Genomic DNA, 18,267 nt, shown 5'->3' on the forward strand with positions numbered 1-18,267 from the left:
TGAACTATGGGCAATCAAGCATCTGGAAATTTATGCTAACTCGTGGTAAACTGGTAATTACAGAAAAAAAAAAAAAATTGTCAACAAATGATGAGACACTGATTTGTCCTTCACACGTTGTCACGTGGAAAAAGGACTTATAATGCCCATTAGCTTTCCACTAGCAAATTAATATCTTATTGTTGACTTTAATTTTCGAATTAGACAACTTAATTAATCAAATCACAAGAAAGTTAATCAACCATTCGACCATGTGGGGGAGAAGAAAAGAAGTACTCCGATAGATGCTTCTCGATCAGTTTCTTATTCATAATCAATTTAAGTCAGTTTTAATTAGATTAATCCATGAAAATTAACAAATAAATTCAAAACTTGTCAGTCATTAGGTTACAATAATAAGAACTCCGGTCACAGTGAGCTGCTCCCATTATGATACCTATATATATTGGCTGGGAGCAGTGAAACAGAAAATGAAAAAAGAAAAAGAAAAAAAAAAAAAGAATTCATCAAACAGTACTTAATATTCCATAATTCCATTGTCTGCTGCATGATAACCATTAATAGCATGATGTTCATCTCCATTGTTGATCACCTCTTTGTCCAAAAACTCAGTCATGCAATATCCAAATTTCTCCGCCACTCTCTCCGGCACCGACACCAGCACTCTCACCGCACCTGAATCTCCGATAACCGGTAAAAACAGGCAGTAAACATCACTTGTTACCGGACCCATGTGCAGCGCCTTTCCATCTCCAAAATCCAACTCCTCTAACCCTAGCTTAGCCCACTGTGATATAACCAAACTCGTCGACAGATCCGTTTTTACCGTTTTGTCCTCCAACAAATCAACCATAGACCTCACGTAATCGTCACTAAGCTCTGCCTTGGCTTGTTGGACCAACTTCACGCCGTGCTGCAGGTTAGCAGAGACCAGGTCCTCCACGGTGGTTTGTGCGCATCCTAGCACGAAGCCGTTACCGTAATAAGCTGGTGGAATTTCCGGATTTAGCCTTCGCCGGACGTTAACCGAGAAGAGGAGCTTTATGTTGAGGGAGGGTGACAGATCCAAGGACCTAACCCAGGAGCGCCACGTGTGCGAGGCTAGGGCTTCGAAAGCTGTGCATTTTAGCGAGGGTACGCACTGGCGCTTGAGGTGAAGGATATGAGAGTGGGTGAAGGTTAAGGATGTGGGGACGAGCGGCTGAGATTGGAGGAATCTCAGGACGTCCACGTGGCTCTTGTCCCTATTCATGGTAAACTGGGGGTGAGGGAAGGTTACCTTTGGAGGAGTACGGGATTTCAGCACGTGGCGAGAATGGACGGGTGAGATTGGTGGAGCAAGATCTGGTTTGGCTGTTAGGTGGGCCCAGGCTTGTAAAAACTGTGACGTGCCAATGCCGTCGCATAAGCAGTGATTGATTGCGGTGCAGAGGATCATACCACCAAAGCGGAGATTCGTGACCTGCAAAACATTTTATGGTTCTTTTTTAAAAGTAAATTATAGCTAATTTGAGTTACAAGAAAGGGGGATTACTCTTCTAAAAAAAAAAAGAAAAAAGGATTGCATCAATTATTTTATTTATCTATTCATTTATTTATTTCAAGGATATATGCAATGAAACATATATTTTTGACTCTAAATTGCAAATTAGGTAACACGTCAATTTCGTTCATCATTTATTAAGTCCGTGTACTAACAAAGAAAAATGTATATATGTCATCCTATTTTGTCTTGATTTAGATAGACAGAGGCACAATCAAGATTTAAGTGATAGATAAATAGATGTGATAGAAATGGTACGATGAAAAGGGGTAGGGGTCACCTAGTAGTATTTGGCTCTTGGGTCACTATCTTAGAGCAACATGAGTAAAGGATATTGGCCACTTCTGAAACATTTTCTAGTGTGTAGTGTAATCGGGCTACCTGTAGTGTTGTAATTGATCAGACATAATTATGTAATTTTGACATTTAAATAATTTTCAACAACAAATATGTGTATTTAATATTGAACAAAGAATATTCATAATTGTTATATTATAGTTTTATTTATGAGGTTTATGTTATTTATTTCTTTCTGATCTTGCTAATTGATAAAAGAAAAGGCAGTAAAAGTAGGTTGAAAATCTAGACCATAAATTAGAAAAAGTTTGAAAATTTGAAAATTTTGGCACCTTATCTGAAAGGACAAAAGTACCCTGTCTTGGGTCCTGGTGTAAGTTGTCTGGCCACATTTCTCTACTATTTTTTCCCTTATGTTTGGGTTGTCATCTAATTCAGAACGAATTGGAACTTTGAAAATGCCATCTTTTTTTATTTTTTCTTTGAGTGTGGATTAAGAAAGTTTTTAACAAAGAAATGACAGTCAAAACAAAGATCACTAGCTTGGATAAAATAAGAGAAAAAGAAGAGTAAATTAAATCTGAAATCAAAGAGAGATGGAGATACTCATCTAGTAGCAGTACCTGAACAACAAGAGGAGGAACATCCAAGAAAGTGAGAGCTCCTTCGACCTTGTACAAGAGTTTCTTCCAAGACCTGTTTGGCTTCTCTGAAAGCTGAAGAAACTGGTCAGCAGTGATATCCATGAAGGCCTCAGCAAAGACAGCACCCTCTCCATTGCAGTCGACCTCGAGCTTCTGATCATGGTCAGGGCTGGTCCTCAACCTCCCGGCCAATGGGTAGTAGAGGACCAGGAGTTTAGAGAGGGCATATTTCATGGCGTCTAAGTTGACAGAAGTTTTGAAGAGGTAGAGATATTTGATCGAGAATCGGAGAAACTTCTGGTCATCGAGATTGGAGAGAGGGAGGCAATGCTTGGGAGTTGGCGTGTTTGGGCGGATTAGTGTTGGTTGTGTTGCATATAAACAATCCGGCAGTTCATATGGAGCTGTTAACATCCTTACTTTCTATATATCGACCTCTCTGCCTATCTTGAACGACGGTGGTGTTGTTGAAAGCTTGAAGATGTGAAGCAGAGAAAGAGAGAAGGGGAGAGAGGTATTGGTTGAAAGACAAGGTAAGTACTGACGAGGAGCTGGCTGGCTAAGTAGAGTGGAGAAACAATATCTACGGTTGGATATGGGGATGGTACTATGAGATTCCTTTATTGGGTGAAGATAGGAAGAGGGCGCGTGCATTGGTCTTGCAATATGCCCACACTTGTGATAGTATAAACTAAATAATAACCGTTTCTCTAAAAAAGTAATATTATATTCTAGAATCTACTCGTAATTTCTTTTATTTTTGACATTTTTTTGTTTTTTTGACATAATATCATGTATAATATGACTTTCGGAAAGAGTCGATAACAGAGTAAAAAAAAAAAGTTAGAATCAGAACAATTGTACACACTTTTCGTCCCCTGTTTTATGGATGAAATCAGCAAAATCCCGATAGAAGTACAATTCTCATTGGATTGGTGGCAGAGAGCAAAAGGAAAAGGGAGGGGAAAAGGTGATCACACATATTGGTAGCTAGCTTGGTTAGGCTAAAGATGTATTCCATTTGTTTGTCCCAAAAGGCAATATCTAATATACTGAGGAGACGAGGCTACTTAACACCCCACCTTAGTTTAACGCTGCCGACATCGAGTAAAACTTCCGGGCAGAAGCTGACCACATTAATAAATCGACTATGAAGGCGACTCGCTCGTACATCGAGTACCACTGTTTATTACTGATGAGTAATAAACTGTGGTAGGTGATCCAAGGATGAAAAAAAGAAACAGTTTGGAATACGCATGATTTGTACCGACGTATGGTAAATTTCCGCGCAAAGCCCCCATAAATACGTGGAGCTAAAACATAAGAAGAGGCAAAAGGTACAGAGAATCTCAGAGGAGGAAGGGAAAATAGACAAGTAGCCTTGTGCTTCCTGTTTCCTTTTTGGAGGTTGGGGGGCCGCATCATCAGCTACCGGGTTGCCATTCATTCAACTTGGGTTGTTGAGTCTTGACTCTTGAGTGAGAGTCAGTGAGACCCCTAACCCACGTGTTTTTGAGCAAAATAAAGATTTATTTACGTGTCATTTCCCACTCGCACCTCTCTCTCTCTCTCTCTCTCTCTAACCTATTGTTGTACCTTCAGTACCGTTCTGTGATCTTCCTTAGAGAGGACTAGAGGAGGGGTGTTCAATAGTGCTCGGAAGTCCGCAGCACTAAATCTGCATAGATGTGAGTCATTCCACTAGTGATTTAGTTCAATGTGTAAAGGCAGTAGAGCTCATATTTCCGAAATTTCAGTACTCATTAATTCATTGACTAATCTAATGGACACCACATGCCTCCTCGACTAGCTCACGTTTATGGAGTATTTAACTTTCATTGACACTTCCTTTTATTAGGCGTTTCTTCAAACAGTCTCCACCTCCACCCATGAATGGAAAAAGAAAATCATCGCTGTTAACCAGACCCAACAAAATTCTCTGGGAAAAGAAGTCGCCTCCCTATTTAATTTGCAAGGTAACAGAATCCCGATCGCGATGATGATTATAAAGAGATTCTCTAAACGCGTGAGAAATCTGTTTGATGCTTAATCACATCTAGGCCTCCTCCACACTCCGATGACACTGTGCTAAGTTTTTCCCTTCCTCTTTGGCTAAACCTTTATTCGATCATATAATTAGTTTCTTGGCTATTATTATTATTATTAATGTATTAATAATTTATAATAAGAACCTTGTTGCCAACTCAAAGATTCTAGGTTCTATGTGCATAATACACCAATCGATCCCACCCATGTCAAACTGAATCCTCTTTATGCTTGAAATCATCACCACCATGGTTTTCAAAACATTTCCTCTGCGGCTGCATTGAATTATAATCCATTCTAGACTACTCTGAAAAACAATAATTCATTCTCGATGATGCCTTTTATAGGTAACAACTTGAGAGTATTTAACCATGGCTAGCTTTATTCCACCCCCTCAATGTATTATATATGTGCTTTGAGATTTAGTTTATCCATCCAGTTTCAGTAAACCTTTTGCGTTTGAAATGATTAACACATTGATTCCTGCCGTTGATAACAATTAGTCAAAATAAAGCAACATTCATCACTAGGCAAAAGGAAAAGCTAAAGATCTTGGACAGAAAAAAAGTAATGGAATTAGCATCGAATTCCTAAAGCTATATATATTAGTAGAAAATTGATCATGTCAAAGATGATCAAGCCTTCGAATTCAAGGGCGGCAAAAACTTTCCATGGATATCTCAGTCTAGATTAGTTGAATACTTGAATCTATACTTTCATTAGGATTAGCCATTTGGAATTGGCACTTTTTTAAGGGCATCCCAAAGATAACCTAAAAATATATGAGATGAGACCCATCCAGTCCTCATCTCAATTGATTACATTCAGGATTGAAATGGAATCTAGTCCCCTCAGAGTCATCAAAATTGACAGTATATATACCCTAATCTCCAGCAGACAAAACTATAAAAAGAAGCTAGAACTCAACAAGACATTTTCTTTTTATAAGTAAAATAACTAGACAGTTGCATACTGTCAACTGCATGTCACTCAAATCTTTCCATAGAAAGACGGGATAATGCCAGCTCTCAAACACAAAGAAATCAGTTTACTACTTTACTAGCATAGTATTCTAAGACTGACCCTGTTACCTTGCTAAACCCACTTCCATTACTAAAGAAACTATACTACTGGGAAAGCAAATCCTAAATCAAATACGGAAGGCAACTCTAGATGTTAAAGGATGTTTCAAGCTCTATCCAATCGCAGAAAGTATGCTTAGTGAGTCAAATATGACAGTACAAAGGGAAAAGACAAAGACAATGACAAAATCTTTTTGTTTAACTGCATCAATCTTGGGTTAATCGATCTATGGTCATAGAAGCAAGAGAAAAGAATAGAACAAGAAACAAGGTTATAACCGAGCAACATAGGAATTTGACTGTGTGACGTATCTCACCCATCTATATGGATTATAGCTCTTCGACTTCTTTGTTATATGCAAGTATTTTACCTGCACCGAGGAAAATGGAGAAAAAAGCATCTTAAAATCACTGAAAGCACATAATTGTAGATTTTTTTCTTTGACAAACTCATAGTATACAAATCTGATTCACGTTGTGAGTTTTATTCTTGGACAAGGTCAAGTAACTCATCTAGGCAGCTCATTTGGCAGCTCATTTTTCATTTACATATCAGTTCTTAAAACAAACATGCTCTCAGGTGATTGATGCTCCAAGAGGCATCAATCAAAGAATGGACAATATCTCAAGGCAAGGGAATCCAGAGCCTTCTGAATAAATAAAATGAAGCTACCATTCAAGAGGTTTCAAGCTATCAATATGTACCATAGGTCCACAACAATTAGTGGAGATTATGTCTTTGCAAGGTCAAGAAACAATCTTACCTGAAGCCTTGAAGCATTGTACATGGGTATTGAGAATGTCATACTCACAGGTCCAGCTTCCTTGGTAATATTTCCTACATTACAATACGTACATGTGCATGGCAAAGTGTCATTTACACACCAATATTATGTTGTTTATTTTTTTTTGTCACAGTGGCATTGAAGAAAATATACCCATACAAACTAAAATTATGAATACAACAAGTCTATTACAGGCCAAAAACAGTAGATTACCACGTAATTCCTGTGCAAATGTGAGCTTTACATGTAAAGTATGTTCAGATCCACCAACGATCTACACATGTAACGTATGTGTCACTAAATTTGGACAATGAAGAAGATTTATCCTAAAGATAAAAATGGAAAAAAATGGGAGAATGCCTGGATACATTAGAAATCAATATTGTAAACCTTCAAGCTAAAGGATGAGAATAAAAAATAATAATAATAAGTTGTTTCTATAAAAAATCGATATAGAAACCCATACCTTCTTTAAACCCCATTCAATTCTCTTGTTTGCTTCCTTGAAATCGGTTGTGTTTCCAACTGCTCCAGGTTCCAACTCAAAACTAACCCTGAAGTTATTCCACAGCAGACAAGGTAATCAGTAATTAGGACATGCATGATATTTTTAAGACAAAAGTTCTGTTGGTCAAGGCCAAGTGAACAGGAATCATGACGAGCAATGTGCCTACCAAATAGAGGTTAACAAGAAATCTTTAATTCTTTATGCTCTTCACTCAATGACAGAAAGATAAAACATAAAGTACTTTCAGCTACTTGGCATAAACCTAATTAACTATTCCTATTCCTCTACAGTACGAACATGTATCAAATCTTCAAAAAAACAAAGGAAACATTTTACTTGGTTGTATATGGTGGCACTGGTAGCTGCACCATAATTTTATCTGCAATGATGCTTGATGGGAAATCAGCATGCACTTTGATAGTCACTTCACCCTAAGATAATATAACAGGCTATTAGACGAAGTCAGATGTTAATATTTTGAAGATGGGAGGAATATATAACTCACCTTAAGGCGCCCTGATTCTTCAACTAACGCATTAATACGAAAGGGAGGCTTGAATTCCTGAGTTATGCGGTAATTCATGACAGGAAATTCACCATCTGTTGAACCCTACATAAACAGGGGTATGAGGTATTAGCTTGAAGACTAGCAGAAAAATAGTTATAGCGCCTCCAGCCCTCCAGAAGTATTGCATATGTTTATCTAGTTCATAGTCTCTCAATCGCACTCACCAGTGTCAGTGTTCTGTCAACGTCAAAATTGTCAAGACGTACAGATTCATGGAAGTTACAATCATCTAGTATAACAGGCCCTGATCCAAACGAACTACCATAATCTGTGGGAAAAGGAGCATAATCATATTATGTGGCAGTGTTGTTAAAAGTATATCTTTTAGAAGAAAGAGGAAAGAAACTAAAAGATAGGGATCAACTACATATCACACTCCACAATCATGTAACACTAATAAAAGAAAACAGTTAAAGAAGAGTATAGTAAAGTTGAGCCGTTGAGGCATATTTCATGGTGGGGAAGAGCTCTGTTCTATCCCCATGTTTTGAAAATGGTCATGGCAGGATATTAACAGTAATAATAGTATACCAACCTCACGAATGCGCTTCTCACAAATGACTGTACTATGCTTTAGTATATTTTCTTTCTTTCTTTCTCATTTTTCAAAATATAACATGGATCAAACATCTTCTGGCTTTTACTGTAGGGGATTTTCAAGATTATCCAGTTCTATCATAAATCTAATCCATATACGTTAGAACAATTACAGGAAGTGAGGAAACTGTGAAAGAATGACAAGAATGAACATACGGTAACGAACATCCTAAATGCTTATTATATGGTGTACAGAATTACCATAAGTTGACCCTCCATCTCTTCCTATACTCACTTCCTCATTAAGAGCAAGTCGAATGTTTGGATTGCCTGTCAGATAACTCTTCAATTGAATAGTACCATCAATTTCAGAAGTAAGTATATACCCCTGCATGAACAACATAGTTATAGTAACTGCTTTAAATTATCAACCGAGTGCAGTGAAGGATTAAATTTTATAAAAAGACAAAAATTATCACGATCGATTTGAATTTGAATTTGTGTGGCCAAATCCTGTAAAATGAAAAGCCGTCCTGGCCAAATTTTAATGTAGGATTTAAACAAAGAGAAGAGAAAGAAAATGAAGCTCAGGTGGCACTCACACTGGAACTGAATGTGACACTCAGATTCTCAATTATGTCCACAAAAATCTCCTCTCTCTTCCTACCCCCACGCTCATTAGCTACAACAGATTTTGTGATAGTTGTCACAGGCATTCTTTTGGCCTGATGCAGACATGCAAGTTTAAGAAGTCAATCAAACCACATAACCAAGAAAGCGTACAGTGCCAAAAAATGAAGTGTATCATGAAATCAATACCATAAAAATCGCGGCAGGACCAAGGGGTTGTAAATGGTCAGCAGCAACCGCAATCGGCTCATTGAACACATACGACTTCAAAACCTCAGTTGAAGTTGTTTGCACAAAACCAAAATCCTGGCACACATATATAGTAAACCGGTTAGCCAGCTAGTCACACAGAAAGTCATATTATATATGTTGCATGCAGCAATGTAGACACAGCTGCATTTTCCAGGACACTTACAATAACTTGGTCCAGCAACTCATACACAAGCACAAAGTTTTTTCGCAACGATTCTTCACTAAGAACCCCAAGGTAATCTTTAATGACTCTCGCAATCCTTCTCAAAAGTTCCAAAACCAGAGAAGGCGACACATTCACTCTCCTCGTCGCAACAAAGAACAGTCCAGCTTCCTTCACGTGAAAATAGTTCACACCATCCACATTCTTTTCACACATGCCACCAAAAACATCAGAACAAACAATAAATTCCAGCAATTCATATGCAACCTTATTCGTATGTCTCATATAAACTCATCTAACACAGAAAATACCTACAAAGACAGGTGGCGCTTCCCCTTCTCCATCCTCCTTCCAAAACTTCACCTTGCGGAAGAAAATCTCCGCACTGCCCTTCGCCACTTCACCGCGATCTGCATTAATTCAACACAATTTCAATTTCAATTTCATACATCAATCAAAACTTCAAAATTCAAAATGCAAATTGAAATTCATAGTGAGATAGACTAACAGTCGCGGAAGACGATATTATCGCCTCTCCGCGATAGAACAAAGAACTGAGAAATCATCACTACTAAAAAAGCTTCAAGCTTTTGCTCCAATGGCTTCGCTTCCGATTAAACCATTCCAATCAGAGACCCCGTTTGAGAGTCCCAAGTCGTAACGCATGGCGGTACCTATCGACTTTTGCGCCACGTTTTACAACGGCACGGGTAAGCACGTGACGTGTCACGGACCAAACGACTATACGGGTAGGGTCGTTTGCTCAGAATTCTTCTACCTCAGGTGATCTCACCCCTTGTTATTTACAGTCAATCATCATTTTTTATAACCAAATAGTGATGTCATCTAACTATAAGGCTATTATATTGTGTCATGGTCTAGCTGCAGCATGTTCTGCTTTTAACTTAGGAAACTCTTCTCTATATCTAGTGGGATCACAACTTTATTCATGTTGGATTGTTGGTATAAAATTACAAGTGCACGTCGATAGGAGTTGTCGGTTTTACGCATTAAAAATTCTTCTAGGAGTTGTCGGTTTTACGCATTAAAAATTCTTCTATACACTGACAGTACAAGTGATCAAGTGATTTTAATTTTTGATATTTTATGAAAAAACAAAAAATTTGATATTTGTAATTAAATATTTTTTTAATATCCTAAAATTCTTTGTGCACGGCGGTGGTTTTAAACGACACGGGCGAGGCACGTGACGTGTGACGGACGAAACGACGTCGTGTTCTGAGAATGGGTCCCGCGGATTAAAAAAAATATCCGTTACGAGAGCGAAAGCCGGTGAGATCCATCATCCATTGGAGAAAACAAGGAAATTAAAACGACGAAAAAAATAATCATAATGAAAACAAAAATCCGCATAATTGTCAGTAGCTTCTTCTGGGTCTGATCGCGACGAGATAACGAATCTGAAGCGCCTCCCCCTCCCCCTCTCTATTTTTACAATCCGATCCCAAACCCAAACTTGGAATTCCAATTCACAATTCGCAGAGCCCTCCGGCGCGGCGCACAATTCTGGCGCGAAATTGGTTTCAAACTAGGACTGGGTCAACCGTTCCGGCGAGGTACGAAATTGATTCAGATTAAAGGTGTGTTGGAGGAGGGATTCTGGATTTGGATTTGGTTTGACCGGAGAAGGAGTGAAAAGAAAAGAGGTAATGTTTTGTTGATTTCGAGATAGGAGTAAGGTGATTTATTTATTTTGCGCTGTAGAGGTTGATGATGATTGTTGTATTGGCAGATAAGGAAAATTGATGGATCGAGTTTAGGTTGATATATGTGAATGGCGACTCCGGTTGAGCCTCCGAATGGGGTTAGATCCCAAGGAAAGCATTATTTTTCAATGTGGCAGACCTTGTTTGAGATTGATACCAAATACGTGCCGATAAAGCCGATTGGGAGAGGAGCCTACGGCATCGTGTGCTCTTCTGTGAACAGAGAGACCAACGAGAAAGTTGCGATTAAGAAGATCAACAATGCCTTTGAGAACCGGATTGATGCGCTGAGGACTCTGCGAGAATTGAAGCTGCTGCAGCATCTCAGGCATGAAAATGTCATTGCTTTGAAAGATGTGATGATGCCGATTCAGAGGAACAGCTTCAAGGATGTGTATTTGGTGTATGAGCTCATGGATACGGATCTCCATCAGATTATTAAATCGTCTCAGCCACTTTCGAATGATCATTGCCAGTATTTCCTGTTTCAGGTCATCACCCTCTTTTTTATGTTACCCTTTTTTTACCAGTTTAAGACATTGTCAGCCATTATGTATATTGTTGATTCCTACTTGGAATCATTCCGTGGTTCCATGCATTGGAAATGAATCATCAATACATCTCAGAATCACTTATAAAGTAATTACCTTTGACAAGGCATTTGCCACTGCACCACTTTTTTTTTTTTTTTTTACCTATTCTGGTGATTTTACAAAACTGGAGAGTTACTCATGATTTTTGTATGGGGGTTTACCATGTACAGTGATTCTTCTGACCCTAATCTAGGTTGTTTACAAGTTTCAGAAACAAGCATTCCATTGTAGAATGAAATGGAATTGGGCTGTTCAACTGTATTCTAGTATTCATGAAACATACCAGTGTACGGAGGAGGTTTCTTTTGCTGACATGGTTTTCGGTGTTTGATTGGTCTGCACTAAAGTTCTTAAGAAGAAGTGGGATGGATAGACTTTTGCTTTTGTATCTACTGTGCTTGTTTCAATATGCCTTTTGTTCCATTTTCAGAAAAAGATCTCTTTCAAAGTTTATTTCCTTCTATGGAATCAGAGTTCTCCTCCATGATCTTGATTTTAAAACTGTGGAAACATGGTATCCAGTTTAGTGGTTTTCAAAGCTCCACTAGATAGATTGACAACTGTTTTTGCGTTCACATATTTCACCTGTACTGAATGAAATGCTTTTTTTTTCAGCTGCTTCGAGGCCTAAAGTATCTCCATTCTGCAAACATTCTCCATCGTGATTTGAAGCCTGGCAATCTTCTTATCAACGCAAACTGTGACCTTAAGATATGTGATTTTGGGCTAGCACGTACTAGCAAAGGGAAGGACCAGTTCATGACCGAGTATGTTGTCACTCGTTGGTATAGGGCTCCAGAGCTCCTCCTGTGCTGCGATAACTATGGAACTTCCATTGATGTATGGTCTGTTGGATGCATCTTTGCTGAGCTTCTTGGCCGTAAGCCTATCTTCCCTGGGACAGAATGTCTCAACCAACTTAAACTTATAATTAACATCCTTGGCAGCCAGAGGGAGGAGGATATTGAATTTATAGACAATCCAAAGGCGAAGAAGTACATCAAGTCATTGCCATATTCTCCTGGGACGCCCTTCTCCTGTCTTTACCCTGATGCCCATCCTTTGGCCATTGATCTACTACAGAAGATGCTTGTTTTTGACCCATCAAAGAGGATCGGTGTCACTGAAGCACTCCAACACCCTTACATGTCCCAATTGTATGATCCCAATGGTAACCCTCCCGCAGAGGTACCAATTGATCTTGACATAGATGAGGACTTGGGAGAAGAGATGATAAGGGAGATGATGTGGAGGGAAATGCTTCAATATCATCCTGAAGCTGTTACAAGCAATGGTCAAGTGTATTCCTAAACATCTTGTTTCTAGCTTCGGCAAAGAGGCCTTGGAAGCTGTTTTTGGTGTGAATACGAAAGGTTAAAATCTTTGTTATCGTTTCAGCTAGCTTCATTTATCGTTTCCCTCCTAATAATCTTGAAGCAGCATGCATCAGTGGGTTTCGTCTCCTCGGATAGCTTGCTTATAAGTTATAAGCTACGGTGAGCCTCAGCCCTGCATGTAGGCGGTTGTTTAAGTTTTGTATATAGGTCTGTTGTTGTATTCTATGTATCTGGGAGTTATTTCCGTTTGTAATTAGAGAACCACGAAGATACTATTTTTAATTTTGTTCACCTAAATTTTGTATGGTGGAACTGCACTTTTACCATCGATTCATCTCTGTAAAATTACATTTTCCCATTTTATCTGTACTCATATGGGTGGGCCAATACCTTTATTTGGGCCTTGTGTGGTCCAACACCAATGTAAAAGCCTTTGATGAGACGAGAAGCTTTACTTGGGCCCAAATTGAAGCGTAGAAGCAACGTGCATATTAAATTTAATCCCTTTCGACGAAAATAGTTAGGACCATCCTAACTCAGAGGACCAAGAACTGGCCAAATCGGAGAGTTTTCACGTGTTGGTGTTCCCCAGAAGGCAAAAGAAAAATGTATGTAAAATACAGGAACAGAGAAAGGGAAAGCAATTACTTCATGATATTTCCTTTTCAGTTTTTGTTGGACCTCTTTTTCCCTTTTTTAAAGGCGGATTGTAGATTTCAGACCAAATGGAAAAAAGAAAAAGGAAAGAAAAAAAAAAAGGTGCACGCTAGATGGTATGTTGCATGAGTTTTTCTATTAGAACATCCAAATTTACTCACTTGACCTCTATACTTTTTACACCTCTTATCAAATTTTTAAATACTAAATTTACTCACTAAACTTCCTCAAATAACCTCACTCATATAATTTGCAAACATATTATTATCTTTAAAATAAAAAATTTAGTCATTTCAATGATTTAATCACTCTATAAATTTTAACTAAATTTACATTTTTTTTTTGAATAATGGAAATCTATTGATAATAATATCACATGCCAAGAAGGCCATTACATACCCACCCCGCTGACACATCATGGTCAGAACAAGGATTCGTGGAGGAGCCACAGTGGTACATAGGATAGACCAACTATATTTGAACTTATCGCTCGCAAAACAGCGAGCCTATAAGTTATGGAAAAACATAGCAAATAGACAAGCCTAAAACAAACACTCGTTAGGTTTCTAATGTTTGGACCCAAAATGAGCATTTTGGTTTGACAAAGCGTGTCTTGGAGAAATTGAGCCAATATCAGTGGCTCACATATATATTTTCGATAAGTTCAAAAATATATTATTAAGAGGCTAAATAAGGCCTACCAAACATGGAAATGAAAAATCAACTTTAGCACATTTTCCTACTTCGGTTCGGAGAAAGCGAGCTAGACAAGAAATGAGGGATGGCGGACTAACCATCCGAACTCCAAATGAGTTGAAACTTTCCAGATTAATTCTAGACATCCCATTTATCATTTCTTATGAAGAGTGCCAAAGCTCGTTCGGAGTGGAAAACCTTCAAACAAACAGTCCAATTTTCTGCAGAAGCAAAACTTGGAAACTGGACCTGTAAGAGGTCCAGCAGTGTTTTCGGCCCAACCACTATATGAAAAGCTCTGAAAATTTATCAGGGTGATCTACACTCATAGTGGAACATTTCTTATGAAGACGTCATGGTCAAAAACGGAGTGCTTGATGGAGATAAAATTGAAGGAATTTCCTTGTCTAGAAAGGCTTGGAAACTGGACCTGTAAGAGGTCCAGCAGCGTTTTCGGCCCAACCACTATATGAAAAGCTCTGAAAATTTATCAGGGTGATCTACACTCATAGTGGAACATTTCTTATGAAGAAGTCATGGTAAAAAACTGAGTGCTTGATGGAGATAAAAATTGAAGGATAAGGGAGCAGAAAATGACTCAAACCTAACATTCCATTAAGTGTTTAAGTGCTCAAACCTAACATTCCATTAAGTGTTTAAGTGCTCAAACCTAACCCATTATGATTTGTTTTTAAGGCCAAATAGTGTTGCTTGGTAGCCTATAAATAGAGGCTACAACATAGAACAACAACACAATTCAACAACATCTCTAAGATGATCTAAGTTCTCTCTAGAGCAACTCCTCTCCTTCTCTTTCTCTTACCGGTGATCACACTCCTAGTCCTAGTCTTCTCAGAAGCCGACTTTCAGTGCCACCAAACCCTCTGTCAACGTGCTTCGGTCCTAGTCTCCTCGGGAGCCGACAGTAGTGTCGCGACCAAAGAAACAACAACACAATTCAACAAACATATCTAAGATGATCTAAGTTCTCTCTAGAGCAACCTCTCTAAGAGCAACTCCTCTTCTTCTCTTTCTCTTACCGGTGATCACACTCCTAGTCCTAGTCTTCTCAGAAGCCGACCTTCAGTGCCACCAAACCCTCTGTCAACGTACTTCGGTCCTAGTCTCCTCGGGAGCCGACGGTAGTGCCACGACCAAAAGACAACAACACAATTCAACAAACATCTCTAAGATGATCTAAGTTTTCTCTAGAGCAACCTCTCTAAGAGCAACTCCTCTCATTCTCTTTCTCTTATCGGTGATCACACTCCTAGTCCTAGTCTTCTCAGAAGCCGACTTTCAGTGCCACCAAACCCTCTGTCAACGTGCTTCGGTCCTAGTCTCCTCGGGAGCCGACGGTAGTGCCACGACCACAACGGTTACAGAACCAGCCAAGCAAGGGTAACGCCCTAGCAACCCAGCCAAGCTAAAGTCACGCTTTAGCAAGATCTCAATACTTCCCGGTGATTTCGCTCTCCTCAATCTGCAATATTGAGTATCGACTTGTGAACAAGAAGAAACTTCAGCAAAGTCCTCACCACGAGGCACAAAGAATCCCACGACGAGGTTGGTGCTCTCCTCGTCTACAATCGCTTGATAGAAGTCAGGTCAAGGGACACCCCGACGACCGCACCCGAACGGTGCTGGCACGCCCGCGCAGAAAAGAGACTGTTGACCAGCTGCAACAAAATTGGAGCCAAACACCTAAAACAAGGGAACTTATTGTAATTAGACAAAAAAGTTAAAAACATAGGTTTGGGCCAAGAGCCTAAACCCTAGCCCAAAATAGTAATGGACTAGGGCAGAACCCCAGCCCAAAACAGTTCCAGCCCAATATGAGAGTCCACCGATGGATTGCACCAGGCCCATCATTGGTTCGGGCCAGTCCCCCTTGTCCTTCCACCACGCCGTCGTACCGCACCCGTACGGCCGACTTCCGCCCGACCCACATCGCACGACCAGCGTCGCCCTGCTCCGCCTTGCCACGCCCTCTCGTCCCGGTGATCCAAGTCGTGCAGAACCAACGCCTCCGCAACCTGCATCCGCACAGAAGACTCATCGTTGTCGAGGTCCTGCAACCGCCGACGCCATCGATCAGGATCCATGGCCACCGTCGATCGAAGAAACTAGCAGCATGAGCCAACTACCGGACCTGTGAAGCACAATCTCCCTTCGCACCATCCCAGCCGAACTTTCTGATGAGACCCGAGCACAATCCCGCCGACAATCTCATGAGCAGTAGATCTCCCGTCCGGCAGCAAACCCATGACGACGGTGTGACAGGAAGCCTGCTCAGACGTCCAGGCGCCGCCTGACGAGAACAAAATTGCACCCGAAGGTTTTAGGGTTTCCCGAGGTGAGAGATAGGGATCTTATGCGTTATAACTAAATATACATTTCTTAATCAAACTTGAGTTTCAAAAATTAATGTCTAATCAATAAGAAAATGCCATGAACTATTCTGTTTTTATTTTTTTAATTTTTTTTTTCTATTTTAGCTGTGCAAAAAAAAATGAAGAAATCATTTGTTTTTATTCTAAAAAAAAATTTGTTTTTTAATGTTTTTTTTTTTTCTGTATTTTTTGTTCCACATTATTAATTATTTAAATATTTTTAGTTTTTTTTTTTTGCAAATATAATGGATTGACTTAGATTTAGGTCATAAATCATAAGAGTATTTATTTTGTTTTCCCTCACCAATATGCGTTCAACATATATATCATACATTTTTATGTCACATAATCTTAATCATATTTTTATTTTTATTTTTATTTCTTATTAAATATATATGAATGCTTTAATGAGTATGTAGTGAAATTAGAAAAATAAAAAAAGATAAGGAGAATAATAAGAAATACCATCTAATATTATTGAATTGGAAAGTCTACATAAAATAAATATGATATTTTTTAGTATAATTATTGTCCTTAATAGTCATTTTATAGTAGGTTATATATGTCATTTAATAATTCATAATAGAGTGAGGTTAAGTAAGCAGATTTGGAGGTCCCAATAGAAACTTTCATGTTGCATTTCTGTAGGTAATCTTTTCTTAATGCAACAACAATACCCATGAAAAAAAAAACAAAAAAAATTTAGTTATGACCAACAAGCTTGTCCAACTGATCACTCTCATTTCAGTGCATCAATTTGAAAGGAATGACAATATCTTAGTAACTTTTCAGGACCAAACCGGAGATGTATTAAGGGCAATGATATAGGGCCTCAATTAGGTCTAAGATTTATGGCCTCAATTCCTAGGTGTCATGTCATGTAAGCAAATACAAATTTTATTTTCAATTCCACATAATAAATCTTGCCACATCATACTATTGCAACACCAACTTTACCATTTATATTTCCTTCTAGATGTTTGGGGGTGAATATCAATTACATTAATGAATTAAATTAGATGATAAAAAAAAATATTAACTATTAATTATGTATTAATTTAAGAGATATGTCTACAAATCCTTTGACAAATATTTTTCTTCATTTAATTAAATTCTTTCCTATAATTTTTCTTTTCATATATATAGCATCAATATAGTCAAGAAATAGGCATTAACTTTTCTTTCCAAATATTTGATTAATTTCATCCAAAAAAATAACATTAATAGATTGAATTTGGAAAATACGTATGTCTAAATTAAGAGGTAAGAAAAAATTCAAGCCATTAATTATCATCTACAATCTAAATAATAAACTCAAATATAACGTGAAACACTAGCTACATAAAGAGAGAGAGAAAATAAACAAAAGAATATATATAATCATATGAATATGTATTTTCCACATTATATTTTCAAAATTTACAGGAACCCAACAAAGGTTGAATTCATATACATATGTTATGCAAATCTAATGATCAAGTGTATGAATGTGCAAAACTATTGACTGAATTACATGAAATTTTTTCTATTCTTGATTGAAGAAAAAAAAAATTGTTGTTTAAATCTAAGTATGAGTGTAATGAAAAGAAAAAAAAAACCAAACTAATTTTTGTTTAGAAGAAAACTAAAATAATTTAGATTCATTAGAGTTTAGAAGGATAAGATGGTCATTTTATCAAGAATAATATGTCATGATTTTATAAATAGATCGATGTGTTTAGGTGACATGACATGACACCTAAAATTGAGGCCACAAATATTAGACCTGATTGAGGCCACAAATCATTTTCCTATGTATTAATTATAAGA

General features: G+C 38.2%; 3 protein-coding genes across 3 annotated transcripts; 1 reads left to right on the forward strand and 2 right to left on the reverse strand.

Moving 5' to 3' along the window:
- Positions 1-305: 305 nt before the first annotated feature.
- Positions 306-3,133, reverse strand: LOC133738457 (alcohol acyltransferase 9). The gene is made up of 2 exons (XM_062166008.1): positions 2,464-3,133; positions 306-1,462 (listed from the first exon to the last, which is right to left on the reverse strand). Exons 1-2 carry the CDS (start codon positions 2,896-2,898, stop codon positions 518-520), a joined length of 1,380 nt encoding a protein of 459 aa, XP_062021992.1. The 5' UTR covers positions 2,899-3,133; the 3' UTR covers positions 306-517.
- A 2,571-nt stretch (positions 3,134-5,704) lies between these two features.
- On the reverse strand, positions 5,705-9,707 carry LOC133736939 (AP-4 complex subunit mu-like). Its single transcript, XM_062164556.1, has 13 exons — positions 9,564-9,707; positions 9,371-9,465; positions 9,056-9,259; positions 8,830-8,946; positions 8,613-8,735; positions 8,272-8,398; positions 7,638-7,741; positions 7,411-7,515; positions 7,242-7,336; positions 6,864-6,951; positions 6,611-6,671; positions 6,377-6,450; positions 5,705-5,983 (listed from the first exon to the last, which is right to left on the reverse strand). Exons 1-13 carry the CDS (start codon positions 9,619-9,621, stop codon positions 5,885-5,887), a joined length of 1,350 nt encoding a protein of 449 aa, XP_062020540.1. The 5' UTR covers positions 9,622-9,707; the 3' UTR covers positions 5,705-5,884.
- A 688-nt stretch (positions 9,708-10,395) lies between these two features.
- LOC133736940 (mitogen-activated protein kinase homolog NTF3) lies at positions 10,396-13,042 on the forward strand. Its single transcript, XM_062164557.1, has 3 exons — positions 10,396-10,722; positions 10,809-11,273; positions 11,991-13,042. Exons 2-3 carry the CDS (start codon positions 10,851-10,853, stop codon positions 12,684-12,686), a joined length of 1,119 nt encoding a protein of 372 aa, XP_062020541.1. The 5' UTR covers positions 10,396-10,722; positions 10,809-10,850; the 3' UTR covers positions 12,687-13,042.
- The last annotated feature ends 5,225 nt before the right edge of the window (positions 13,043-18,267 follow it).

The sequence above is a fragment of the Rosa rugosa genome, chromosome 3 (assembly GCF_958449725.1).
Source record: "Rosa rugosa chromosome 3, drRosRugo1.1, whole genome shotgun sequence".
NCBI classification, from domain to species: domain Eukaryota; kingdom Viridiplantae; phylum Streptophyta; class Magnoliopsida; order Rosales; family Rosaceae; genus Rosa; species Rosa rugosa.